At 35.6% G+C, this 21623-nt stretch overlaps 1 protein-coding gene across 2 annotated transcripts in view; it reads left to right on the top strand.

Moving 5' to 3' along the window:
• The window catches only part of BTBD9 (BTB domain containing 9), a 114429-nt gene that overhangs the window by 83371 nt on the left and 9435 nt on the right, over nt 1-21623 (top strand). The window contains exons 10-12 of one of the 2 annotated variants that reach the window (XM_071428354.1): nt 1238-1345; nt 17076-17154; nt 21079-21099. In XM_071428354.1, the coding sequence (XP_071284455.1) occupies nt 1238-1345; nt 17076-17154; nt 21079-21099 (208 nt within the window). The remainder of the gene's footprint in view (nt 1-1237; nt 1346-17075; nt 17155-21078; nt 21100-21623) is intronic. The other variant, XM_071428364.1, reaches the window with a different exon arrangement.

The following is a 21623-nucleotide window of genomic DNA, read 5'->3' on the forward strand; positions in this document are numbered from 1 at the left end:
AAGAAAATGCTCTTCATTCAGTGTCTTTGAAGACCTTTCAGCTACAGAAAAGCAGAATGGGGATAATCAGATGAAGGAGAGGTGTTGAAGTTGAGTGGTTGTTTTTTGGGGTGTGGGATGTTTTTTTAAGACTGTTATGATGCCACAGACAACTCTTCATTTTTTACTAAGTCAACTCTGAATTTTTTAATTTGCAAATAGACAGTATTCACGTGTCAAAAGTCTAAAAGACTTTTGTTGACAGTGTTTTCATTTAGCTTCTTAAAGCTACTTTTGACAGCATATTATTTCTGATAATATTGAGTTACATTCAGCATCTGGAGAACTTGTTTTAAATCTGCTTGGCCACTAGACCTAATTCCACTTTTAACACTGGGATTTCAAAAGCTGAAAAGAAAGGCCTGGACTAGGATGTTTCTCTCTGTACTTGGCGTTGGGAGGCTTACCTCGAGTACTGTGTCCAGTTCTGGGACAGCTATCCCTTATAACAGGGAGATATTGCCCATATAAAGAAAAGTAAAGAAGATACATTTCCCAGATACGGTTTTTGATAATACTTGAGCTAAATGCCATCCCTGATGCTTTAGGTCTTCTTCTCTGTAAGACAAGTATGGAAATCAAAGGCTATTCAATATCACTTAGTGCCCTTCCTGAAGGGAGTGCATGTTTGTTAGAATTATTGTTTTTCTTTTTCTTCTGCCTTTTTAGCAATTTGTTTAACAATTTATTGCCTTTTTTTCCTTCTTCTTCTGATGAACCAAGACTGGGAATTCCCATTTCCTTACTTTTTAAAAAATATATTTCTGATATATTTTCCAAAATCAAAATAAAATACAATTAAGAAGGCAGCATAATCCTTTTAATCACCTAATTATTTTTTCTGTCCTCTCCTAAACTGTCTTTTTGAAACAGATCTTTGCATCATTTATTAAGAAGGCAATTCCATGTGGCAAATAAGTTAAAAGTAATTGGATGAATTGAATAGATTAATGTTCATAAGTTGGTTATTACAAGCTTGTGAGTCTGTTGCTGGCCTCAGGATAATAAGAATGGAGACACCGTAGTTTGAGATGGCAAAAACAGTAAAGACTTTGTTGAGTGTTTGGTTTTCTGCTAGGTACATTCCATAAGAAACAGTTACATTTAGAAAGGATTAAGTGGAGAAAATAAAGGGCTGGAAAAATTTAAAAGTTGGTTTGATGTTTAACTTACATCTCAAAAACTTCTTCTTATGTAGGCTGCTACTTTGGGATTGTGATGATCGGAGCTACAGCTACTACATTGAGGTTTCAACAAATCAGCAACAGTGGACCATGGTGGTGGATCGCACAAAAATTTCCTGCAAGTGAGTTTAGTTTTTTACACTCATTTGCATAAATTAAGAACTGGAAGCTGGGATTTCTGGTGGGTTTTTTTGTTCACTACTTATGTATGTTACTGTGAAAAGAATGATCATTGCATAACCTGTGGATTAATGCAACACTTTCAGAATCAATTTCTTAAGATTAGTTCTGGATCTTCAGACAATCAGTTGGATTCTTCATTCATAAAAAGCCTGCCTACTATACCCTTGGTTTTGTGATCACTACAAGTTAAACTTTGTTTTTCTGGAGGTCACATGTTTATGGTGACCCTGGATGTCAAACCACCCCCCCTTGAGAAATGTGGTAGGAGAGGGAAGAGAGCAAACTTGATAAAGGATTTTGCTACTCAAACGTCTTTCTCCCTTACCAAAACTCATGAATGAATGTATTGTATCACATCTGAGGAGAGTGAGGGTAGGTACCAAATCATGATAGACCACACGGTTGCCAAAGCTTGATCCTCTGTTCAAAAGTAGAGTACTTGACTTATGCACTGAACACTCTGCTTTTGAAAAGCACCCTTCCAGAGAAGGATAGTGCTCCTTAAGCAGAGATCAAGAAGAGAGAAAAACTTCCATTTACATTTGAATATTTAAATCAGGAAAAATACTTTCCAACTGTATACTCTCCATTGGCTTTACTGCAGTTTCTGCTGATAAAATCCATTCCTCAAGTATGGATGAGTAATTTGGTGCTGAGAGCTTTCTTAAACCATGTGATGATGATTCAAATTCCTAGCAAAGATCTAGATACTGGTCATAAGACTGAAAAGACAGTCTGCAAATTCATATATGACGTATCCAGAAGCCAGGTATGCTCAGCACTCAGTGAATGTTGATGGGATGTGATTTCCTGATTAAACCCCTGGGAAGCTCAGAATTATAAAAATCTTACACATCTTTCATTTTCCCTGAGTCAGTTTTCCATGAGATGTGCTTTCTTTCTTCGGACAAAATTCAAGTCATCAGCTTATATGGGGCCAGCCCCACCCATCTTCTACTTGTGCCAACCAAAACAAAATTGATTTTACAAATTCAGAGACATTCTGCATTCTCAGTTTGTCACATAAAGCAAGAGAGTTATTCAGTCCTTTGTAGCAGCGCTGCTGACACACGTTTTTCTAAAGTTTATATTTCATCTCTTAACAAACAGTGTGACTCAAATGCTTTACAATGCACTCTGGATGTGTTGGTGAAGGAGAACTTGACACGTCCTTTCAATGCCTGTAAAGGGGGGGGGTGGTACTGATGAGCAGAAAACCTGGGTTCTGCCTGCAGGTCTGGAGAACGATTAAATCTTCACTCGTTCTCAAAGGCATCTCAGCATAATAGATAAAACTCATCTTTTTGTCTGCCTCCAGCAGTGGGAGCACTAAAAGGCTGAAACCACAAAAGGGAGAGAAAGAGATATCAGGAATCTTTGTGCACTTTTTCCTTTTACATTTTGATATTGAAAGCCTTTTAACAGTCCAAAGGAGCACTTGCTTAAGTATGCACAGTGTAGGTGAAATTGCTGATAGACTGCCCAGTTCAAATATCTTTTCACATGTTCAAACCAAGCTTTTTTGCTTTTTTTGTTATTTTCCAAGCCTTAGCCTTGAGCAAATAAAGATACATCCCTAAAGTAAAGATAGCTACCTTCTTTGGGTATACTTCAATATCTTGATTCACAACATAGATACTCTGGAAATTCTCAAAGCTGTGGCTGCATGAACAATTTTCATGTGGATTAAAGAATTGCATTTTGCCTAACTTCTTGCTCTGACAGATGTGCAGTCAGCTGGCATTATGCCAGTCTTTATTCTTGAAGTCTGCAGACACGGAGTGTCCTAGCATTGTCTGTATCTGCTTTAAACAAATAAAAAAACCTGGTCATGAAGCTACCAGAATTCACTGGCCATCAAATTTCAGGTGATTTCTTTGCATCTGATAGCATTTTTTACATTCAATTTATATGTCTTGCCTTTATGATCAGAAATATAGACTTGGGTTTTTTCAGTCAAAGAAAAGTAAATATGTTTCATTTTATTTTCAGGTATGATTTGCAGAAATACTGAAGTTACTTCAGCTCAAAAAATTACTTGAATTGTAACAGCAGATTGATAACCAAGTATATGTATCATATAAATATATGCAGTAATATCCATAGTATCAATATTTTTTCTCTAATAAATATGTTAAATACATAAAATGGTATATAACTGCCACATGCCACAAATGTTAGGACTGGTCTGTAAAGAAAAGAGCATTGTCATTTCATACAGTGTGTAATTACATACAGTACTGGCACACTAATTTTTTTTTCTGAAAAATACTGAAACACAGTATGATCTAAAAAAGCCATACTCCTAGTGTTTAAAAATAGTGGAATATAGAATAGAAGAGACATCATCATTCAGTGGCTCATGTGCTGAATGAAGGCCCTCACCTAAAATTGTTGAGTAAACTTTCAATGTGGTGGTAGAGATTTCTTAATGAAAAGGGAAAAATTGTACCAGTCACTGCCTATGACTGGTGAAGAACTATTTTTTGGGTTAGTTTCTGTAATTAAAAAAAAAAAAGCTCAAATTGAAAACCTGGGGATAGTTGCCATGAAAACAAACAACTTGTTTTCACTTCAGACAATTTTAACAGTGACAACAAATAGAAAAGATAGATTTGGATCTTAACCAAAATTAACAGATGCTGGTAAAGTGGAGGTGGTACAGTTTTCTGGTTTACTATCATAGTGTAACAGTGAAGATACTCCTGCTGGATGCAAAGGATTTCTTTTTTATCTGTCTGTCCTTCCTCTTAGCATTACATTGATAGTTTTAGTCTGCCTCTGAATGCCTTCTGTTGCTGGTTTACAGGCTCCCCAAGGAAAAGGAATGATCAGACTGAAGCACTGTGCTTGGGTTTGACTCAACATCAGGTTTAGGCAGACAGTTGTAATGCCTACATTTGGCAATTTTTATTAACCAGACTAGAGCATACAGGGATAGAAACAACAGTACCCTCATCTCTTTGTTCCCTGTATGGTTTTGAATGTTGTGCTCCTCTCTCACTTGGGTGAAACAAAACAAATCTTTTGCTAATTTTTGGTCCAATTTTGCAGCTAGTTTTTTATCTCAGCCAAATCCTATTTTTTTTTATGACTATTTGACATCCCAGCCTGAAATTAACTAATCCTCTGTTGGTATAAAAATTGTCTTCACTTAGACTTGTGTCTTTGTTTAAGGAAAATAAGTAGGTATGTCCTTCCATGGGATTGTGGTTGCCCACTTGACTGCAATATATATACTGGAGATGGAGTGCAATATAAGTGATTGATAAGGTCTTGAAATCCTGAGGTTAGCCTTTCTGGCATTAGTTCTGTGTTTTTATATATTGCTGTAGACTAAAGAAAAATAACTCACTTGCTTTCCAATCTAGAATCAAAGTGGATGTAGTGAAAACGTGGGAGAATTTCACAGGGGCCCACATTTGAAAAGACAGAATAATTCAATGAGAACATTTGCATTACTAGTAATATTTCCTATTCATTTTCCTGTCTTCAAAGATGTGTGGGTAAGAGTTCTTTTTGTGAATAACACTTTTTGCCTTCACTGTTTGCTGCCTGGCTTTATGGCTACCTGTTCTTGCAGTGGAGTTAGACTTCTGTGGAAGTCATTAGCCTGCTCTCTTGCAAGTGTTCTGTGAGGTCTCCAAATAATTTTTGCTCAATTGCTGGCACAAAGGGGAGGATGAACTGTCTGCTGAACACAGACCTCGACAGACACCTTTGATAATCGGGAAGTGGAAGAAAAAACTGTGAGAAAAAAATTAAATTATGTTTAAAGAGCATGTATTAGTTTTGGCAGACTACTGAAGCATGAACTTCCCCTTTAAACTCTCAGTGTGCTGCTTTAGGTTGTTTTAATGGCATTTTTAATGTAGTGTTTTGTGTAAATTAATAATTCAGTGCTCAAAGGCGGGAAGTGACAGGCTACTCCTAACCTTTTCTTCTCCCAGTTTTAAAAGGCTGAAGAAAAAACTGGATGTCTGTTATCTTCACAGAGGAAGCTTGTGTACCTTCCCTAAGTGAAAGCCAATTTATGCATACTGGTTGTGTAATTGACAATTTTCACATGCTCTATGGAGGCTATTTTTTTTTCTTTTCCACAATAAGCTGTTTTTCTCTACACAGTATGACAGTAATGAAAAACAGTCATGTTCCCTTCTATTTTTAAAAACATTTATGATAAGTGAACTTGAGCCTGTTAGTGTTGAACAACAGAGACTTGCACTTGTTAGGAGAATTTGCTGACAGAGTCTGAAAGTCAAATGAAAAACAAAATATACCAAAGGCCAGTAGGAGAACCAGACCTCAGAGTTAATGGCACTTCTGATAAAATAAACCCTGCAAAGACAAATACTAAGCAGGCTATCACGGTGCTCATCAACTCAGTATCAGTCTTCAAAGTTCTCTGCTTTGTAGTTATTATGAAATGGATCTAATCCCTTGGCAGCAGGCATAGTATGTTCTGTCTATTGCTGTGATGGAATTTGAGAGACAATGAATATTGGTTTTAGATGGACAGTTCTAAAGCAGTTTGTATCAACTGTCTGTATGGCTGGTTGAGGTTTTCTCATGGCAGGCATTACTTGATTTCCAGGTTTGTAACATACTGCATTATACATATATTTTTAGTTCTTTGTTACTCAGAATGTTCTGCTGTTACAAAAGTGTAAAAGCTTACAAACTTAATTTTACGTTTCCATTGCTTATTGAGCTTTTATTGTATAATAGCTATTTCAATTCCCAGTTCAGTTCCCCTCAAATTTTTTTCTGTAGTTAATGTATAAATCTAATCAATAGTTTCACATGAAACAACCTTTGGAGTGTGGATGCAAAATTTATTATCAAAATTTACTAACTGTCTTCTGATTTTTTTTTCAGAATAATTTTCAACTTTGAGATTTTTGCTCTTGTCTACTGTTTCATATTTCTTCCTCATGACATATTATGTGCGTTTCAAGTTTTCATTCACTACTGTATTTTATTTGATGATAATTCACAGGTAAAGAACACCTAGAGAGATCTAGATCATGCACTTAACAGTCCTAAACCACTTTCCTGATGTACAGAAAAGTGTTTTCCATGTTGTCTGAGGATTTCTAAGAACATACTGCTATGTTCTTAGCAATAATAGTAGCAAACTCAAGTTGGGATTGTTTTCCTGGGTATACTTTTGTAAAACCAGGTTAATATCTATCATGATGTGATTATTACTTCTGCTGTGGAGATAATATTTGAAGTGTATGAATATCTTTCCTGCACAGGGCACATTATGTACTTACATTTGTAGTGTTTTATATTTAACCACAAACACAGCAGTTTTTTATTCCTGTCCTCCTCTAGTTCCTGCACTTCACTGTATGATCCCATTTCTAGAATTCCCTTGCCTCAGTTTTCATTCATCATTATTTTCCTTAACTACTTCCACAGAAGTGTTTTCTTGCATAATAAAATGGCTGGAAATTTTCTCAGCTCTCTTTCCCACTGCCTGTATGCCTGCATCACATTTCTTCTGTTGTTTCCCATCAGTTTTGCATGCATCTATTGTCCTGTCATACCTAGAATGAGAAAACATTTTTCCTGATTTCTGTGTAGTCCTTAATTCTGTCTTATGCCTGAGCTCCCAAGTGGCCAGGTAGAACAGGATAAAAGGACCTGTTCTTGTACCTCTGATGTCAAGCAGATTTTTTGACCATACTTTGTCGTATTTGACATGAAGTTAATTTCACAGCAAAACTCTTCTTGTACCTCTTCTTCTGTCCAATGGAGTATATTTCAACTGTGATTCATCCTATTTATTTCACATGAAGAAGTTTCACAGCAGCTCTCTGAAATCCAGATGCCTGCTCCAGGGTTGCCGAATTCACTGTGGCCACATTCATACAATACAAAATGAAATATATTCAAGCAAGATGTCTGGGAAATTGCTACACTGTGAAGCTCAATTTCAAGTCTCACTTCACAAAAATAAACTAAGAGTTCTCATTAGTCTGTTCATTATCCTGGTAATAATGCCTACTGGAACAAGTCAGACAGATATAAAGGGTCATTTTGTGTAATTATTGAGCTTTTAAGCCCTGCATGAGAGAGGCATTGAAGTACATATTTTTTCCCTGTGTTTATATGCTCACATTTTCGAATTATTCCAATAAGGGGAAAGAAGAAAGACTCCAGCTTCACAGTGCTGTCTTATTAAGCACAAAGAATTAAGATTTCACAGAGAGAAACCAGAGTTTCCATTTCAGAGCATTAGGAGCCTCTCAGCAGTGTAGAATTTCTACATCTAACATTTCATTTGCTAGTTTTATTTTAGATTATTCTAGCTTGATTGAAGAAGCATCTGGCTTCTTTAAAGTTACATTTCTTAACAGCAGTTCAGGATCACAAGGTTTTCAAATTGTTCATTTGTCTTTTCTATTTTTCTGCTTCTACCTTCAGTTCCTTGTGTTTGCTTTTCAGCCACAAATATACATGGAGCTTTTGAACAAGCCTTCAAGAGAGTAACAAGGAGCTGCACACTGCAGTGTCCTATTCTGCCTTAAATGTTTTTCCATGTTCTTGTTCACTACAGCTCTGCATGTACCATATTCATTAAAGTTTTGCCTTGTGACTGCCATGGTCTTGGCTCCTCTTCACGCACATTGCTGTGAGGAGAGTTGTGAAAACACCGCAGTAAATCTGACATCAATTTGGATGTTAGCTCAGTTCTGCCTCAGAGAAAATAAGCAATACCAAATAATAGCCACAATATCACTACGTGTTTCTTTTAAGTATTGAGTTTTTCCCCCATGCCAGCAAAGACATGAATGTCTCTTTGGAGACCAGCAAAAATTGGTAAATTCAGAATAGATATACGTATTGCTATTGCCATCTAGAAAAAATACTTTTAAGAAGAAAAGGCAATTCAATATGTGTAAAATATTTGTAGTATAGTCCTCTATTCAAACTAAAAAATCAAAATGGTCATTTACTTTCAAGAATTATTATTATTCTCTTGTGGCAGTACACAGTCTTAAATTCTCTCTCCTGAAGATGTCTGTGTATGCATGCATAAATCCACATGCATGTAGGCATGCATGCACCCTCTCAGCACTTGTATGAGTAAGTATTACTACAAAAAAGTTATCCAAATTATACATGTCTCCTGTGAAACTGGCCCATTTATCTGCCTGGGATGAGAAAGGAATGCCTCATACCTGAACTGTTGTTTTGTGGCTATGTTTGTTTACTTTGAAATTCATTGTTGCTTAAGAAAATAAATTAATGAATAAGAGATACCCAAATAAACTAGAATGTAAGGGTTTATTTTTTTCTGTAGGCCTTTCTTACAGGTAAAATAATTAAACAATACAGCAGCTGTTGACATCTCCTGGTACTGACAGGAGGCCAGTCAGTTAACATGTCAAATCAAGAGGTTTGCCCTAATTTGGTTGTTGATATTCAGGATCTAATTTCATCAAAACTCTGAAAAGTACCCATTTGTTTATGCTAGCCTGAACAGGTATGATCTTTAGGGTTACAAATGTTTTGCATTGAGATTCATGCAGTATTAAGCCATTGATTTATTCACAGTAATGTTTTTACCAAGACAGATTATAACCATGATACACAAAGTCAAAGAATTACTGTATCTTTAGGTTCATCTTTTGAGGTCTTCTGCGCTGTGTGCCATGTGGTCTATTTTTTTAGAATAATGTTTTGTCAATTTGTTTCACATACTTAAAGAGATGATGCTTCCATTTTGCTCTTTGTTTTTCTATTACACTGAATTCCCACAGTAAGAATTTTTTATTTCTCATTGACAGTACAGAATATCATCATATTACCTAATTTCATTTCATTATTTTTCTTCTATACCTGTAAACTAATTTCTTAATGGATTTCATATATATCATGTACCTATTTATTAAATCATTCTACATTTTTCCTGATACTTCAGTTGCTACGCAAACAAGTTTTGCCTGACTTTTTGTGCTCTTTCATCCTGAGTCATGTTTCCTTTCTTTTAAAAATACTATTCGTGAGATTTTACTCAGTTCATTCTCTGTAAATTTTGAAGGCAGAGAGTTCCCAACTAAATACTAAAATTTAGTTTACCACACCCTATATTCTAAGGGGTTTTCATTTCTTATGTTCAAAAAGGAACAGAAAAAAAGTGGTATGTGTTACTTTTGTCTGTCTTAGCTCACTTCACTCTCATGTCTAAAATTACTGCAGTCCTGGATTCAGGTTCAGGGTTTTTAGTGGGTGAGTTTCAGTCTGAGGTCACAAGGCTTTCCTTTCTGACACTGAGGTTAATAGATAATTCAGTGTGGTAGTAGAAAGGGTAACAGTTTTCCTCCCTTCCATTACCAAACCTCACTATGCTTGTATTGCTGTTGGGAGGAGGCACATGCTGATTTACTTTTTTCACTGTTTTATTCTTCTTAGAGGCTGTGGTTCAATTTACTGCATTCCTTGGAGGTTTGACATGTCAATTAGATGTTATCGACTGTAATAGAAGAGCGGTTGCTGTAAATGTGAAGTTTTTACGAGTGGGCCGTGAAATTACACCCAGGGGAATGTAAGAGACAAGTGCGATAAATAGCGTTAGTGTACGTACTACAAAGAAACTGATTAATAGGAACCTCATATTCTGCCTCATATCTCTAAAAGAATTGCTTATATATTTGTTTTTAATCAACTTTTCCATTGGTATGAAAAGTTAGATAATAAAAGTAGCCTACAATCTCTTGTAGATTTATGGGGACAAGAAGTCTTCAAAGTTGAAAGCATCCCATTAATTGTATTATTGGGTTTGCTATTGCATTGGATGGATTTTCATATCTTTGCTACCACATCAGGTGGGATTGCTCCTGTGTGAACATCAGGAGCAATAACTATTGGTAACAAGTAAGCACAAAAAACCCAATTCAGCCTCTGGGATTATGCAGACTTGTCATGTGCATGTATGCTCTGATGTACACAGAATGAAGATGAACTCTCAAGTTACTCCAGTTCACAGCCTTTGCTGTCAGCTTCATCTGCCACTGCCAATCCCCAAGGATGTGTGTGTAGGTACTACATGCACAATTCTTACTACAACATAGAAATTTGGCTTGTGGCATTCTGACAGTTTCCAGCAAATTGCTAATAATTTAATTTTATGTAAGATTTTAAAATATAAGCTATATTTTGGGGAATAAAGAAAGATGACTTTTTGAAACTGAAAAAAGGTGTAAGCAAGCTAAATTATATGGGCTTATGCAGTACAGAAATGCCAGCAGTTGCCTACTTTGGTATGTGGAAATATTTGAAAATTGATTGCTTTGTTTAGATAGAAAGATAATTATTACATTCAGTTTTCCAATTGTTCAATTTGATTATATTTTTAGCATTTTCTTCTTGTAATAAGTTTTCTAAAAAAATGAAACTGTCAGCACTGAGACTTTGAAAGCAGGTGTTACTGTATGGAGTCTTTCAAGTGAGAAGTTTTATACAGATGTCAGAAAGCCAGTATGGACTTCATGAAATCTATTATATGTCAGAGCTTTTTTCTAGTAGGTCTGTTTTGTCAAGCCCACATTTGGTTTCTACAACAAATCCTATGCAATGCAACATTTGTAGCAGTTGAGTAAAGCATTCTTACAGAGGACAGATATTTTGTTTGGGTTGGTGCAAGGGACCAAATCATAGAAATTATCCTACAAGTAGGTACTCATTTAGTTCAGATGCTTTCAGAATTATCCAGTCCTTATGGGAAGTATATTTACAATAAAACCTTTTGAGGGAAAGTTTCCCAAAAGATGTTCATGCATGTTTTTACTTGTCAGTATATAAAGCTATACTGCAAGAGGTGACTTTCAGTATTTATTATTACTCTCACATTTATTCTAGACTCTTGTATTATTTATACAAACTATTTTTATTACCTCTGTTAGTACTTAAAGTCCTTTTTTGGCTGTTTGGTGTTTTTTGGGTTTTTTTGCCAAGATGCATAATTAGGTCAATTTTGCCTCCATCTCTGAGAGGAACAGATGAAAGATTGTTACTTCCAAGATGAAAGCTTGGACCTTCCTTGCTTCCTTAGGAGCCCCATGTTTCATAGGCCACCTGTTGAGAAACATGGGTCATGGTCACAGCATGAGATGGAAACTCAGTTTTAGTTGAGGTAGACCAGTAGTAGAATTTATCTTAGTTGGCTTCAATTCATAAACCAAAACATTGATGACCTTTGATTCCTAACAATATTTTCTTTCTCATGCTTTGTCTTCCCCCCTCAGTAGCTCGGGAGGTTGGATGGCAAGGAGCTGGTTGAGCCAGCTACTCAGTCTGACTTCTTTAAGGGTCTATCTTTCTGAGTTCCTATGTTAAAGTACAGCTGTAACAGGAGAAAGGAGTATTCCCTTCATTGTTTAGTGCTGTTATGGTGGAAAACAAGGGGTTTATAGGCAATTTATAAGGTAACTGTAGACCTTTTTATAACAAAGAGTATCTGTATAACAATTAATTTTATAGCATTTATGGTGTGTGCTTCTGTGTTTATTTTATAGGTACTCCATAAGAAAGGTTAGTATGGTATTCATTAACAAAGCAGGGGGTGTAACATACTGTGCAGACCATACTGTGGCACTCCTCCAGTAAACTTGCTTATCTGTGCACACAATTTTATTTGGCAGCATCACATGCTGGTTACAATCTGCCTTCTTTGTATCAGTCATCAGACTAATATATAGAAAAAGGACACAACTCTTCTTTCATTGTCCTGTTACCTGCTTTTACAAATTCCCTTAAAAAATACATAGTTACAGTTGAAAAAGTCAACATCCAAATAAGCTAAGAAGTGTTTAATCACTTACTGTAGAATAAGGCATATGTAGACAAATATTAGAAAGTAAAATGGAGGTTAAATTTGCTTCAATGTCTGCTTTGCTTTTTTTTTTTTTTTCTTGGAGTGAGGAACAGAAATATGGAAGTTGTATGTCATCTTGGAAAGTGAGGAGACATGATGTGCACATTGAAAATGTACATGCTTAGCCTAAAGCAAGCCTTGATAGGAATATGATATGGTTATTACAGCTTGTTGAATGTTAGTTACATGTAGCAGCTTTCTCTTTTGTCTGATACCTTTGGCCTGAACTGGGTTTCAGCTCTGATCAGTGCTGCTCTGGTAAGCCCACAGTGTGGTAGTATTGTGTAGTGCCACTGGCTCATTAGAAAACCTCAATAAAATATAAGCTTCCTCTTCTTTCTTATTTGTTTTTTCTGGAAGAGAAGGACATAATGGGGAAGAATCCCTATTTATGTCCTATTATGTGTAATAAATCTTTAGAAATATAGCAGCTTTTCTTAGAAATAACTAGGAAAATATTCAAAATGCTGAAAAAATCCATTATGTTCTTTAAGAGGTGAATTGCTATTTTGGAGCTACAGATAGTTTAATGAATAGCAAGGTATTAATTTGGTTTACCTGGAATTTCTTGCTTTTTTCTTGCAAAAGCCTAATAAGGAAAAAGACAAGAAGAAATATAAAAGTGGGGTGATTTCTAGTTATCTTTTTCCTTTCTCTGAATAGAGTGTGGTGAAGAGATTGTGAGATGCACAAAGCCATCATGTTTTCAGCTGTTGCTGTTGGAGAGGTGAAAATTCTTAGCCCAAGAGTCTGTTTATATGTTTAAGCAGAGAAAGTGATTTTCATTGCAAGGAGCTCTAAGTGAGACAGGCAGAGTCAGAGAATAAGAGAGCAAAAGATAATTATCTAAATTACGTTCAGGCTATTATAGAAGACGAATATAGTTAAAATGTAATTAAATATGACAGGCTCACAGGATGCAAGCATGGCTTTGGAATGCTAATCATCAATTACTGCATCTCCTTAGGAGAGTCAGGCAGAAAAAGAGTTAGAAGTCGTGTGGCTGAGGTGAGATGTAGAGTGTTAAACGCTGTAGGACTGTAACAAGGCTAATTTCTTTTTTAAAATGGAGCTGCTAGCCAAACAACTTGTAGTGCTGCATTTCAGCTTGAGGGTCCTGGTATAAATCTGAGTAGGCTGCTAGTTCTGGGTCTTCTCTGCGAGATGGAAACCTCAGCTTGACGCAGTGATTATTTCTGTTGTGAAAGTGATGACCAGAACTGCTGCAGACTGAGCCAGCAAATCTAAAACAAATCAACCAGCAAGACAGGTGCCAAAGCATAAAGAATATCAACACTGCCTGAATATTTAATAAAGCTAAACCCTGAAAACTATATTTGTTATAGGGTCACTAATAAGCTGTACAGAGACACAAAAAGTCCAAAAGACAGCAGTGTCATTTTATGAGAGAAGTAAATTCTGATAGATTCTTTATGACTGTGTCCCAGGTAAAGACAGTAAAAGTATTGCTGCCATTTGAAAAATTTGTTTGTTTGGCATATGGGGAGTAAAGGTGAAGAAATGCCATCCATTACACAGGACTGTCTAATCCCAGGCTAAAAATTAAGTGCTTTTCATCTGCTTTAATGCTGCTGTTCCTGTTACAGAGTGACTTATGTGTGAATCAATGTGAAAGCAATGTATAAAGTTTGGAGGAAATTTTTGTGGAGACCATCAAAAGTGATTTTGAGAATAGAAAGACAAACTTGTGCGAGGAAAATGTAAAGTAAGCACATAGGCATGGCAGGACTAAATAAATGACATGGCTACAAAAAATCTATTTGCAGAATAGAATTTCTACAGAGAAACTGAAATTATTAAAATAGTACCAGCAGAGATAACTAGTAGTAAAAAAGGAAGGTTAAAAAAATCTTGAGGATTACCTGTGATGTCTTTAATTGAGGAACACCACTGAGAAATTGTTATGGCTCTATACATTAATAGAATTCTAAGTGAATTTGTTATATCAGCAAAAAATGCAAAAAAGAGGTCAGATATGCCTGGATAATGTTCTGTAAGAAATCCCTTTTCTCATAGGGGTATAGTTACATGCATAAATTCTCTTTGCTGCATAATAATGTGTATACTGTAGAGGTATTGCCTTGCATATATAGACAATCTCAAATGTACTGTTGCAGTCAAATCCATGCATCTTTCTAGTGAAGGTTTGCCTTGCTTATTTAAAAAATTATTCTTCCCAATCCACTTGGCTTGTTTTCTATTTGGCTTTTATCCTTTTTGCTAAGAAAATAAAATGAGACCTCTAATTTTCTCATTATGCAATTAAGTATTAATTCTCTAGTGGCAATATTATTGCATTTTAATAACTTGCTTACAAATTGTATGTAATTTTGACTTTATTTTTCCAATGAGAAAGGAGTAAAATGGACACATACCAAAATAGTAAATATTCTTAGGACTTAATTTGCTGAAAATGCTATCTAAAACACCCTCAATAAATGTTTTTATTTTTTTCCATTATATTTTAATATTATTAAAGGAGTAATTATAATCAAATCCTAATACTGCCATTGTAGCAGAAAGTAAGGACTTGCAATGCAGCGGGAAGTGAACAAGCATAGAAACTTCCTGGAGGAGTTGATCTGGAAGTATGCCATCAAAACAATCTTCAGAGATCTTTTTCTCCACCTCTCTTACTGTCTGTGCTCTTCAGATGTATTCCCAAATAGATCATCAGCCTCCCTGGTATCACATCATGGCACAGACAATGGCATTTATTGCCATGCTTGGAAATTCTGCACTGAGCTCTTGCAGTGTGTATCTGACCAGTGCTCAGAAATAGTAGAAATAAATACAGACCCACTTCTATTCTAGTTTGTGGTCTCTAATTAACATATTTTCTTATCACAGAACACAAACTCTACATTAGTGTCTAGGGAGGCACAGGCTCTTCTTAATAGCTCCTTTAGGATTTTAAACTCTTTTATTTAGTACAGCTTTAAAATACTTTCCAAATCACTAGAAAGCAAACTGGTTTTTACATCTTTGTTCTCCTTGAATCAAGTTTTTGTGTGTAAATGTCAAAGCATATGCATAATGCATACTGAGGCAGTGCTTTGTTATGAGAAGCAGTGCTGTGATCATCTCTTTGTCCCAGCCTCTCATCTTTGGGACATTGTAGTTCAAGATAACAAGTTCTGTTTGCCCATGGAGATTGACTGACCGTACTAGAGTAAGGTTAGAAGGGATATCAAGAAGAATAAATCATAACAATCTTTCAAGTCTTGAAACAATCAACAAAATAGTCTATTCCCATTTTATATTTTATTTAGAGCATGAAGAAATAACCTGAGCTTTAAAACAGAGGTATAGCCACATAAGGCATATAAATAAACCATACCATTAGGTAGATAACTGCCTACCTCTGAGGCCTGCCAGAAACCACACCTGTCTGTTATCATGAATGACTCTAATTACACCCATTACCTCATGCAGTAAGACCAGTAAACTATTTGAAATTCGTGCTTGATTGGATTTGTAATCTTCTTTAAGCAAATATAACTGGACAGCAGTGATAAAAGTAATAGCCAACTAAATTAAGCTGAGAAATGCTATGTTTGTGACAAAAGGAGTTTTCCCAACAAGAGAAAAATCAAATGTCAGACAAGTAGTCAGCAGTGAAGCTGTTCATACTGCCAGGCTTTGGGGTTGTCTGCTGGCAGTGAGTGGTGTTCTATTCCAGTTTTACTTTGGTCCCCTTTTTCTTACACGAACACTTCTGAATATATTCAGAACCCATTCTGGAAAACTATCCAGCTTTTTTCCATAGTAAATTAATCAAGTTAGACCTAATTTCATTTTATTTCTGAGGCCTTCTGTGATAGAGTCTAGTTTGGCTGAGAAGTTAAATTCTGGATTTTTTTTCATGTTTTATGAATATAAAATAATTGAAATTTTAATGTGTTCAAGTACTAAACTAGTGGAAAACTGGTACCCAACTGAAACCTCTAGTTCCTGGTATTCTTTTTATTTGTTCTGTTGTACTGTGAGCACAAAGGTATGGTGTCCTTTTCCTGCTGTGTATTAGGCTGCTTGAGGTGTTGCACCTCACTCAGATCAGATATGAGTGAGAAACGAAGATTACAGTGGTCCCAATGTACCTCTAGTGTTCTCAGTCTTGCCTGAAAATTATACACAGCTCTGGAATAGTGGTCTGTTCTCCTCCCTGCCGCTGTGTCAGGATGGGGAAATGCTCACAACCTGAACTGCACATGGTGCTTTGTGGCATTTCTAACTTCCTGGAAGGACCTTGGTCCACACAAAAAAAAGCTTGGCTCCTCTTGCTCTACTGCTCACCTTAGAGTGTGAAAAGTTTGAGGTTTTAGATGGTTTGGTGTTTTTTTTCTCCTAGATTTGTAATTTTCTGTAACCAAAGTCTGGTGATTCCTTGTGAGAAGTTAATAGGAGGATGCACTTTTATTTATCTGACTTTTTTTTTTTTAATCTAATACAGTCAATATTAGTCAAAGATTTTCAGCTTTTTTCTTTGAATATTTTCTTAACTTTCAACTTTGGTATGATTGTTGTCCCTGCATACAAATTATAGTGGTATAAGGTATGTATGAAATTGCATAAGCAGAGTCAAGACACTTAAAAATGAGGAAGTAGTGCTAGAAATTCAGGCAATGAAAAATGTTTCTCCATTTGCCCTGTTAAGTGATAATAGTACATACTGTCACTTGAATGCATTCTGTATGTTTTATTGGAGGCTTTTGTGACTATATTCAATATTTGTATGTCTTTCTGAATTTTCTTCGTAGATCCTGGCAAACAATCACTTTTGATAAACAGCCTGCATCTTTTATCAGAATAGTTGGAACTCGCAACACAGCTAATGAGGTAAGGAACTTCTAAAAAATCCTATATCCTTCAAGAATATACTACAACACAGTTTTTCATATCTTGCAGTGAAATTGATAAGGCCTTCTCAAATGTACATACTTCATCTTTTTGCTCTGGCACTCTAGCAAAATGCTTGAACAGTGTTATTACCTGTTCCTCATTTTGACCTTTCCTCACTGCCATCAAACACTCCTATTGGGTTTGGTTTTAAATTAATCCTTATTTTGATGAACAATTAAAATACCAATTTAGTGCACTAGAGAAAGGCATATGGTCTCTGATGTACTTGGGTTTTATCACCTGTATATTATCTTTTTAATTAACAAAACATAAGAAAAATCTCATTATTCATAAGAAAATCTTATTTGCATAACAGTCCCTTAAAATTAATTTTCATGCCTGGTAAATTGATTGACTAATAGTGGCCAATTCAGAAGATTTTTCATTTTATTCAGAAAAAAATATTTTTCTGTATAAAAAGAAAGTGCAATATCATCCCATCTTTGTTTACTTGTGCTTCTCTCTTTTGTAGTCATTGTGTATTGTTTCAGATGAAGTCTAGATTTTACTCTTGACTTCAGTGAAACAATTTACAGTATATGAATTTAAGAGTAGATGCGTGTCTTTGTGAGGACTTACATATGACAACATCATAAGAGGCACCAAAGGCCACTGTTTGTGTGTCTAGACCTGTTTGTGTGTCTGTGTCCCACACATGTAACTCACCACCAAACATGATACTTTGATGCTTTACACTGAGCTTGAGGTAGCACTACTACATTTGGGTTAATTAGAATTTGTCAGCTCCAGAGGTGAGGTTTTCTGATTGTATTTAGCATTTGGGCCTGCTGGTTCCTAAGCAATGGGAGCATTGTCCAATGGCAGTGTCTATTCCCAGTTGTAGTGCAACTCCTGCAAACAAAAGCAGCACCAGATATCAACATCTCAGCCAACAGCTGGAAAGTAGCTGACCAACCAACAGAAGTGGGAATACAAATTTTTATTTTGTGTTTCTGAGCAGTGTCTCCCACCACGTACAGTTCAGCCTCGATGAGTCCTTAGAATTAGTGTCAGAAGCTGCCTGTGGGGCAGTACATGTGTGAAGAAGGCTTCTTCCATTACTGATCCATATTGACAGTCTTGTTTCCTCTCATGCCAGTGTTTGTAAATTCCCAACTCTTTGTTAAAAAAAAACAAGGTGCATTGCATAAACTTAGCAATGCATGAAACATTACTTTCAACTTTGAGTTCTTGAAGGTAGCTTTAAGCCCTGAAGAGCAATGGCCTTTTAGCCATAAGTCTAATTTCAAATTGGTTACTATTTCCAAGGAATTTAATATCCTGTATAATTATTTATATAGAGCACTGCATAACTGTAGGGAAGATGAGTATAGATAGAGGTTACAGCTATTCATGTAGTGTCTCAGTTGAATTATAAACACATGCTGTTCTCCTTTGTCTTTCCCTCTTTTGTCTGTAAAATCTGTATCCAGCACTAATTTGGTTTTTATTTTTTAAATTATTTCTTCTAACACCTATAGAGGAGGAACATTGTTACTGTGTACATATTACTAAATGACTTTTATATATATATGTATTAAACAGAGGGTCTGTAACATTTTGTCATAGATTTTAATTTTCCAAAGAAAGCAGCAAGATATTTTCCATATTTAAAAGTTAAATAGGCAGTGTAACCAAAGTCTTGGTTTGTTCTATAGTCTCAGTAGTCTCTTCAGTAAGAATGCAAGCAATGTCCAGAATTACTTGCCCACAGCTGCTTGTACAGTATGTCAAACCATTTTCATTTTAAAAAAATACACAGCATATTCAGCAGCATATTCTTATCAAGGAATGTTACTGTAATAGGTACAAAATATTCCTTACTTGTTTTACCAACAAATACCTTTGAACTTTGGAACACAGTCTGTACATCCCAAAGGGAAGAGTTGATTTTTGGAATTCAAAAGAAATCCCATAAAATTTATCCATTTTGTGAATTCTTTAATCTTTTAAACTCGTCTTTTTCTCACAGAGTTTTCCAAGTTTTGAAAGACATGTTCACAAATTTTTTGATCTGGAGTTTGAATAGCTTTTGGTACATTAGAGCATGATAGAAGTGTAACTTTCTGTTTTCTTGAGCTTACACACTTCCTACTTTCGTAGAGAAAAGAATTATTTTTCCTTGTCATTATTTGTCAGCTAGGTCACCTGATACTTTATGTAAGTTTTCTCTTGTTATTCCTCTCCAGTATCACTGACCTGGAAAGGACACCTAGCTGCTGATGTGAGAGCTTTATCTTACAAATTACTGCACCAGTGTATTTGTACTTGGCCTTCCTGCTTTGGGTGTCTGACCTCTTTTAAAATATCCATGAGAAGTAGAACATGATGTGGGTCACAGGATGATCCTGAGCTGTCATTTTTTCTTTTGAGAGAAGCACATGCAAGATTGTTTGTTTTAGTGATACTGTTCTGAAATGCTTAATTCTGATGCCGGATGAAGCAGCTGAGCTCAACTGTGCTTCTCAGGCTTAGGCTTTTCCCACACAGTGTAATTCTTTATATGCTGAGGTGGCAGGGTAACTGAGAATAATGTTCCAAATTCACAGGCTTGTCAATATGCCACATGTTTTCACCATTAACAATTTGATATGAAAGAATCAGTAAAAATGAAAGTCACAATTTAAGAATTGTGTACTTCTGACCTTCTAGATTAGTATTAGCTAAATTTCAGGGCTATCCACACTATGTTTAAAAAAGCTGTGTAACTATGTAAAGTGAGGTTTTAAATGAGAAATACTATTATTGTGGGATACAGTAGAAATACAGAATCTTCTGGCTTAGAGACCTCCATCAGATTCTGTGCTTCCTTTCAAGGAAAGCAGCATCTTACAGAGCTACACGGATGAGAGAATGTTCTTTTCTTCAAGGCCTTATCCTGAAAAGTGCAGCTGGAAAAATTACAATAGCTGTTACTTGAAAAACACAGGAGTGGGATGAGTACAAAAGGGACTTCTCTAGAAGTGTAGATAAATACAAAAATTGGCTTCTCAAGAACTGTAACAGATGCAGAGAATGCATGCCAGTATAGGAATTAGTTCAGCTTTAGGAAAAAAACAGAAGAAATGCAGAGGAAAACCATTTTGTGCACGTGTCTATGTGTGGGTGCCTGTGCAGATTTGTAATCTCTTCATATATATGTATATATAAAGACATAGCAATACATCTTTATGTGAGCATGAGTGTATATATAGAAATATATGCATGTATTGCAATGTATCTGCATAAAAAACTTACACTGAGGGGCACAAGAAAATATAATGGGGATTAAAAAAAAAACAGGCAGTGACTGAAGATTTTTTAATTTAATTTTATGTGTGCTGTCAGAATTCAAATTAGCTAGCTACATCCTCAGAAAAGACCTGGGGCTACTGCAGACATGTCAGTGCAGATGTCTGCTCAATGTTCACTTGAGCAGGGATGGTTCAAAAAGAATAATAGGATTTTAGGTTATGTTGGAGAAAAGATAAAAAATACAGTATTCTGTAGTCTTGTATGAATATGTAGTATATCCATGTCTTGTTTATGATATTTGATTTTGCCCATATTAATTTGAAAGGGTCTGGGAAAGGGCAGTTAAGATTATAAGAGATTACCTTTGTTTGTGAGAAGAGTTTTAAAGGCAAGAATAATAGAAGATGTCATAAAAGTATACAAAATTAAGAAAATAAGTTTGAAATTCATGATTTAATAATCATTTAGCTTTTAAACTATAATGCATGGGAAAATAGCAAATATAAAGCAGTGTAAAAATACTTAAGTTTAGTATGTGACAAAGATGTGCAATTCATAGCAATGCAAAATCATATGGAAAGAGGTTTTATAACAATTTTAAAGAGTTCCTCCCCCTTCTCCTCCCAGGCTCTTCAAGAACAAGTAGAAGTAAGTAAAGTAGAAAATAAATTGGAAAAATGCTTAAGCACATGGTCCTCTTACTCTAAGATACAGTCACCTGTACACTGGTCCCAGGTATTTGAATCATCAGAAAATGATCACTATTTCAAAAGGAATATTTCATCTCATGAAGCAGCAGCCACCTTGGACACTCTGAATGCCTTTCTACATACTCCAGGACATGTCTGTAGAGCTGCCATTGTTATTACAGCAGAGGGCAATCTTGAAATAGAATCATGTTGGTAATGATTTAAATTTCATTTCTAGTGTGCATGAACATTCAGCCTCTTGAGGAAGTTATTAGATCATAAAATGTGTTTAAGAGTACTAAAATAGTTGTTTTTATTATCCAATAGCATGTAGTAGGTATTTCTGGTAGTTGGCAAAGAAAAAAATTGTTTACAAATATCCCTATCTGATTTTTAGTGCTATATATAAAGGTTGCTATAATTTGAAGGCCTTCTCTTGCTCCAGTGTTGTCCCTGCCTAATGTTTATTGCCCATGAGTAAAT

This window comes from Agelaius tricolor, unplaced genomic scaffold (genome assembly GCF_023055355.1).
Source record: "Agelaius tricolor isolate 1412-34295 unplaced genomic scaffold, bAgeTri1.0.p SCAF_1, whole genome shotgun sequence".
NCBI lineage: Eukaryota > Metazoa > Chordata > Aves > Passeriformes > Icteridae > Agelaius > Agelaius tricolor.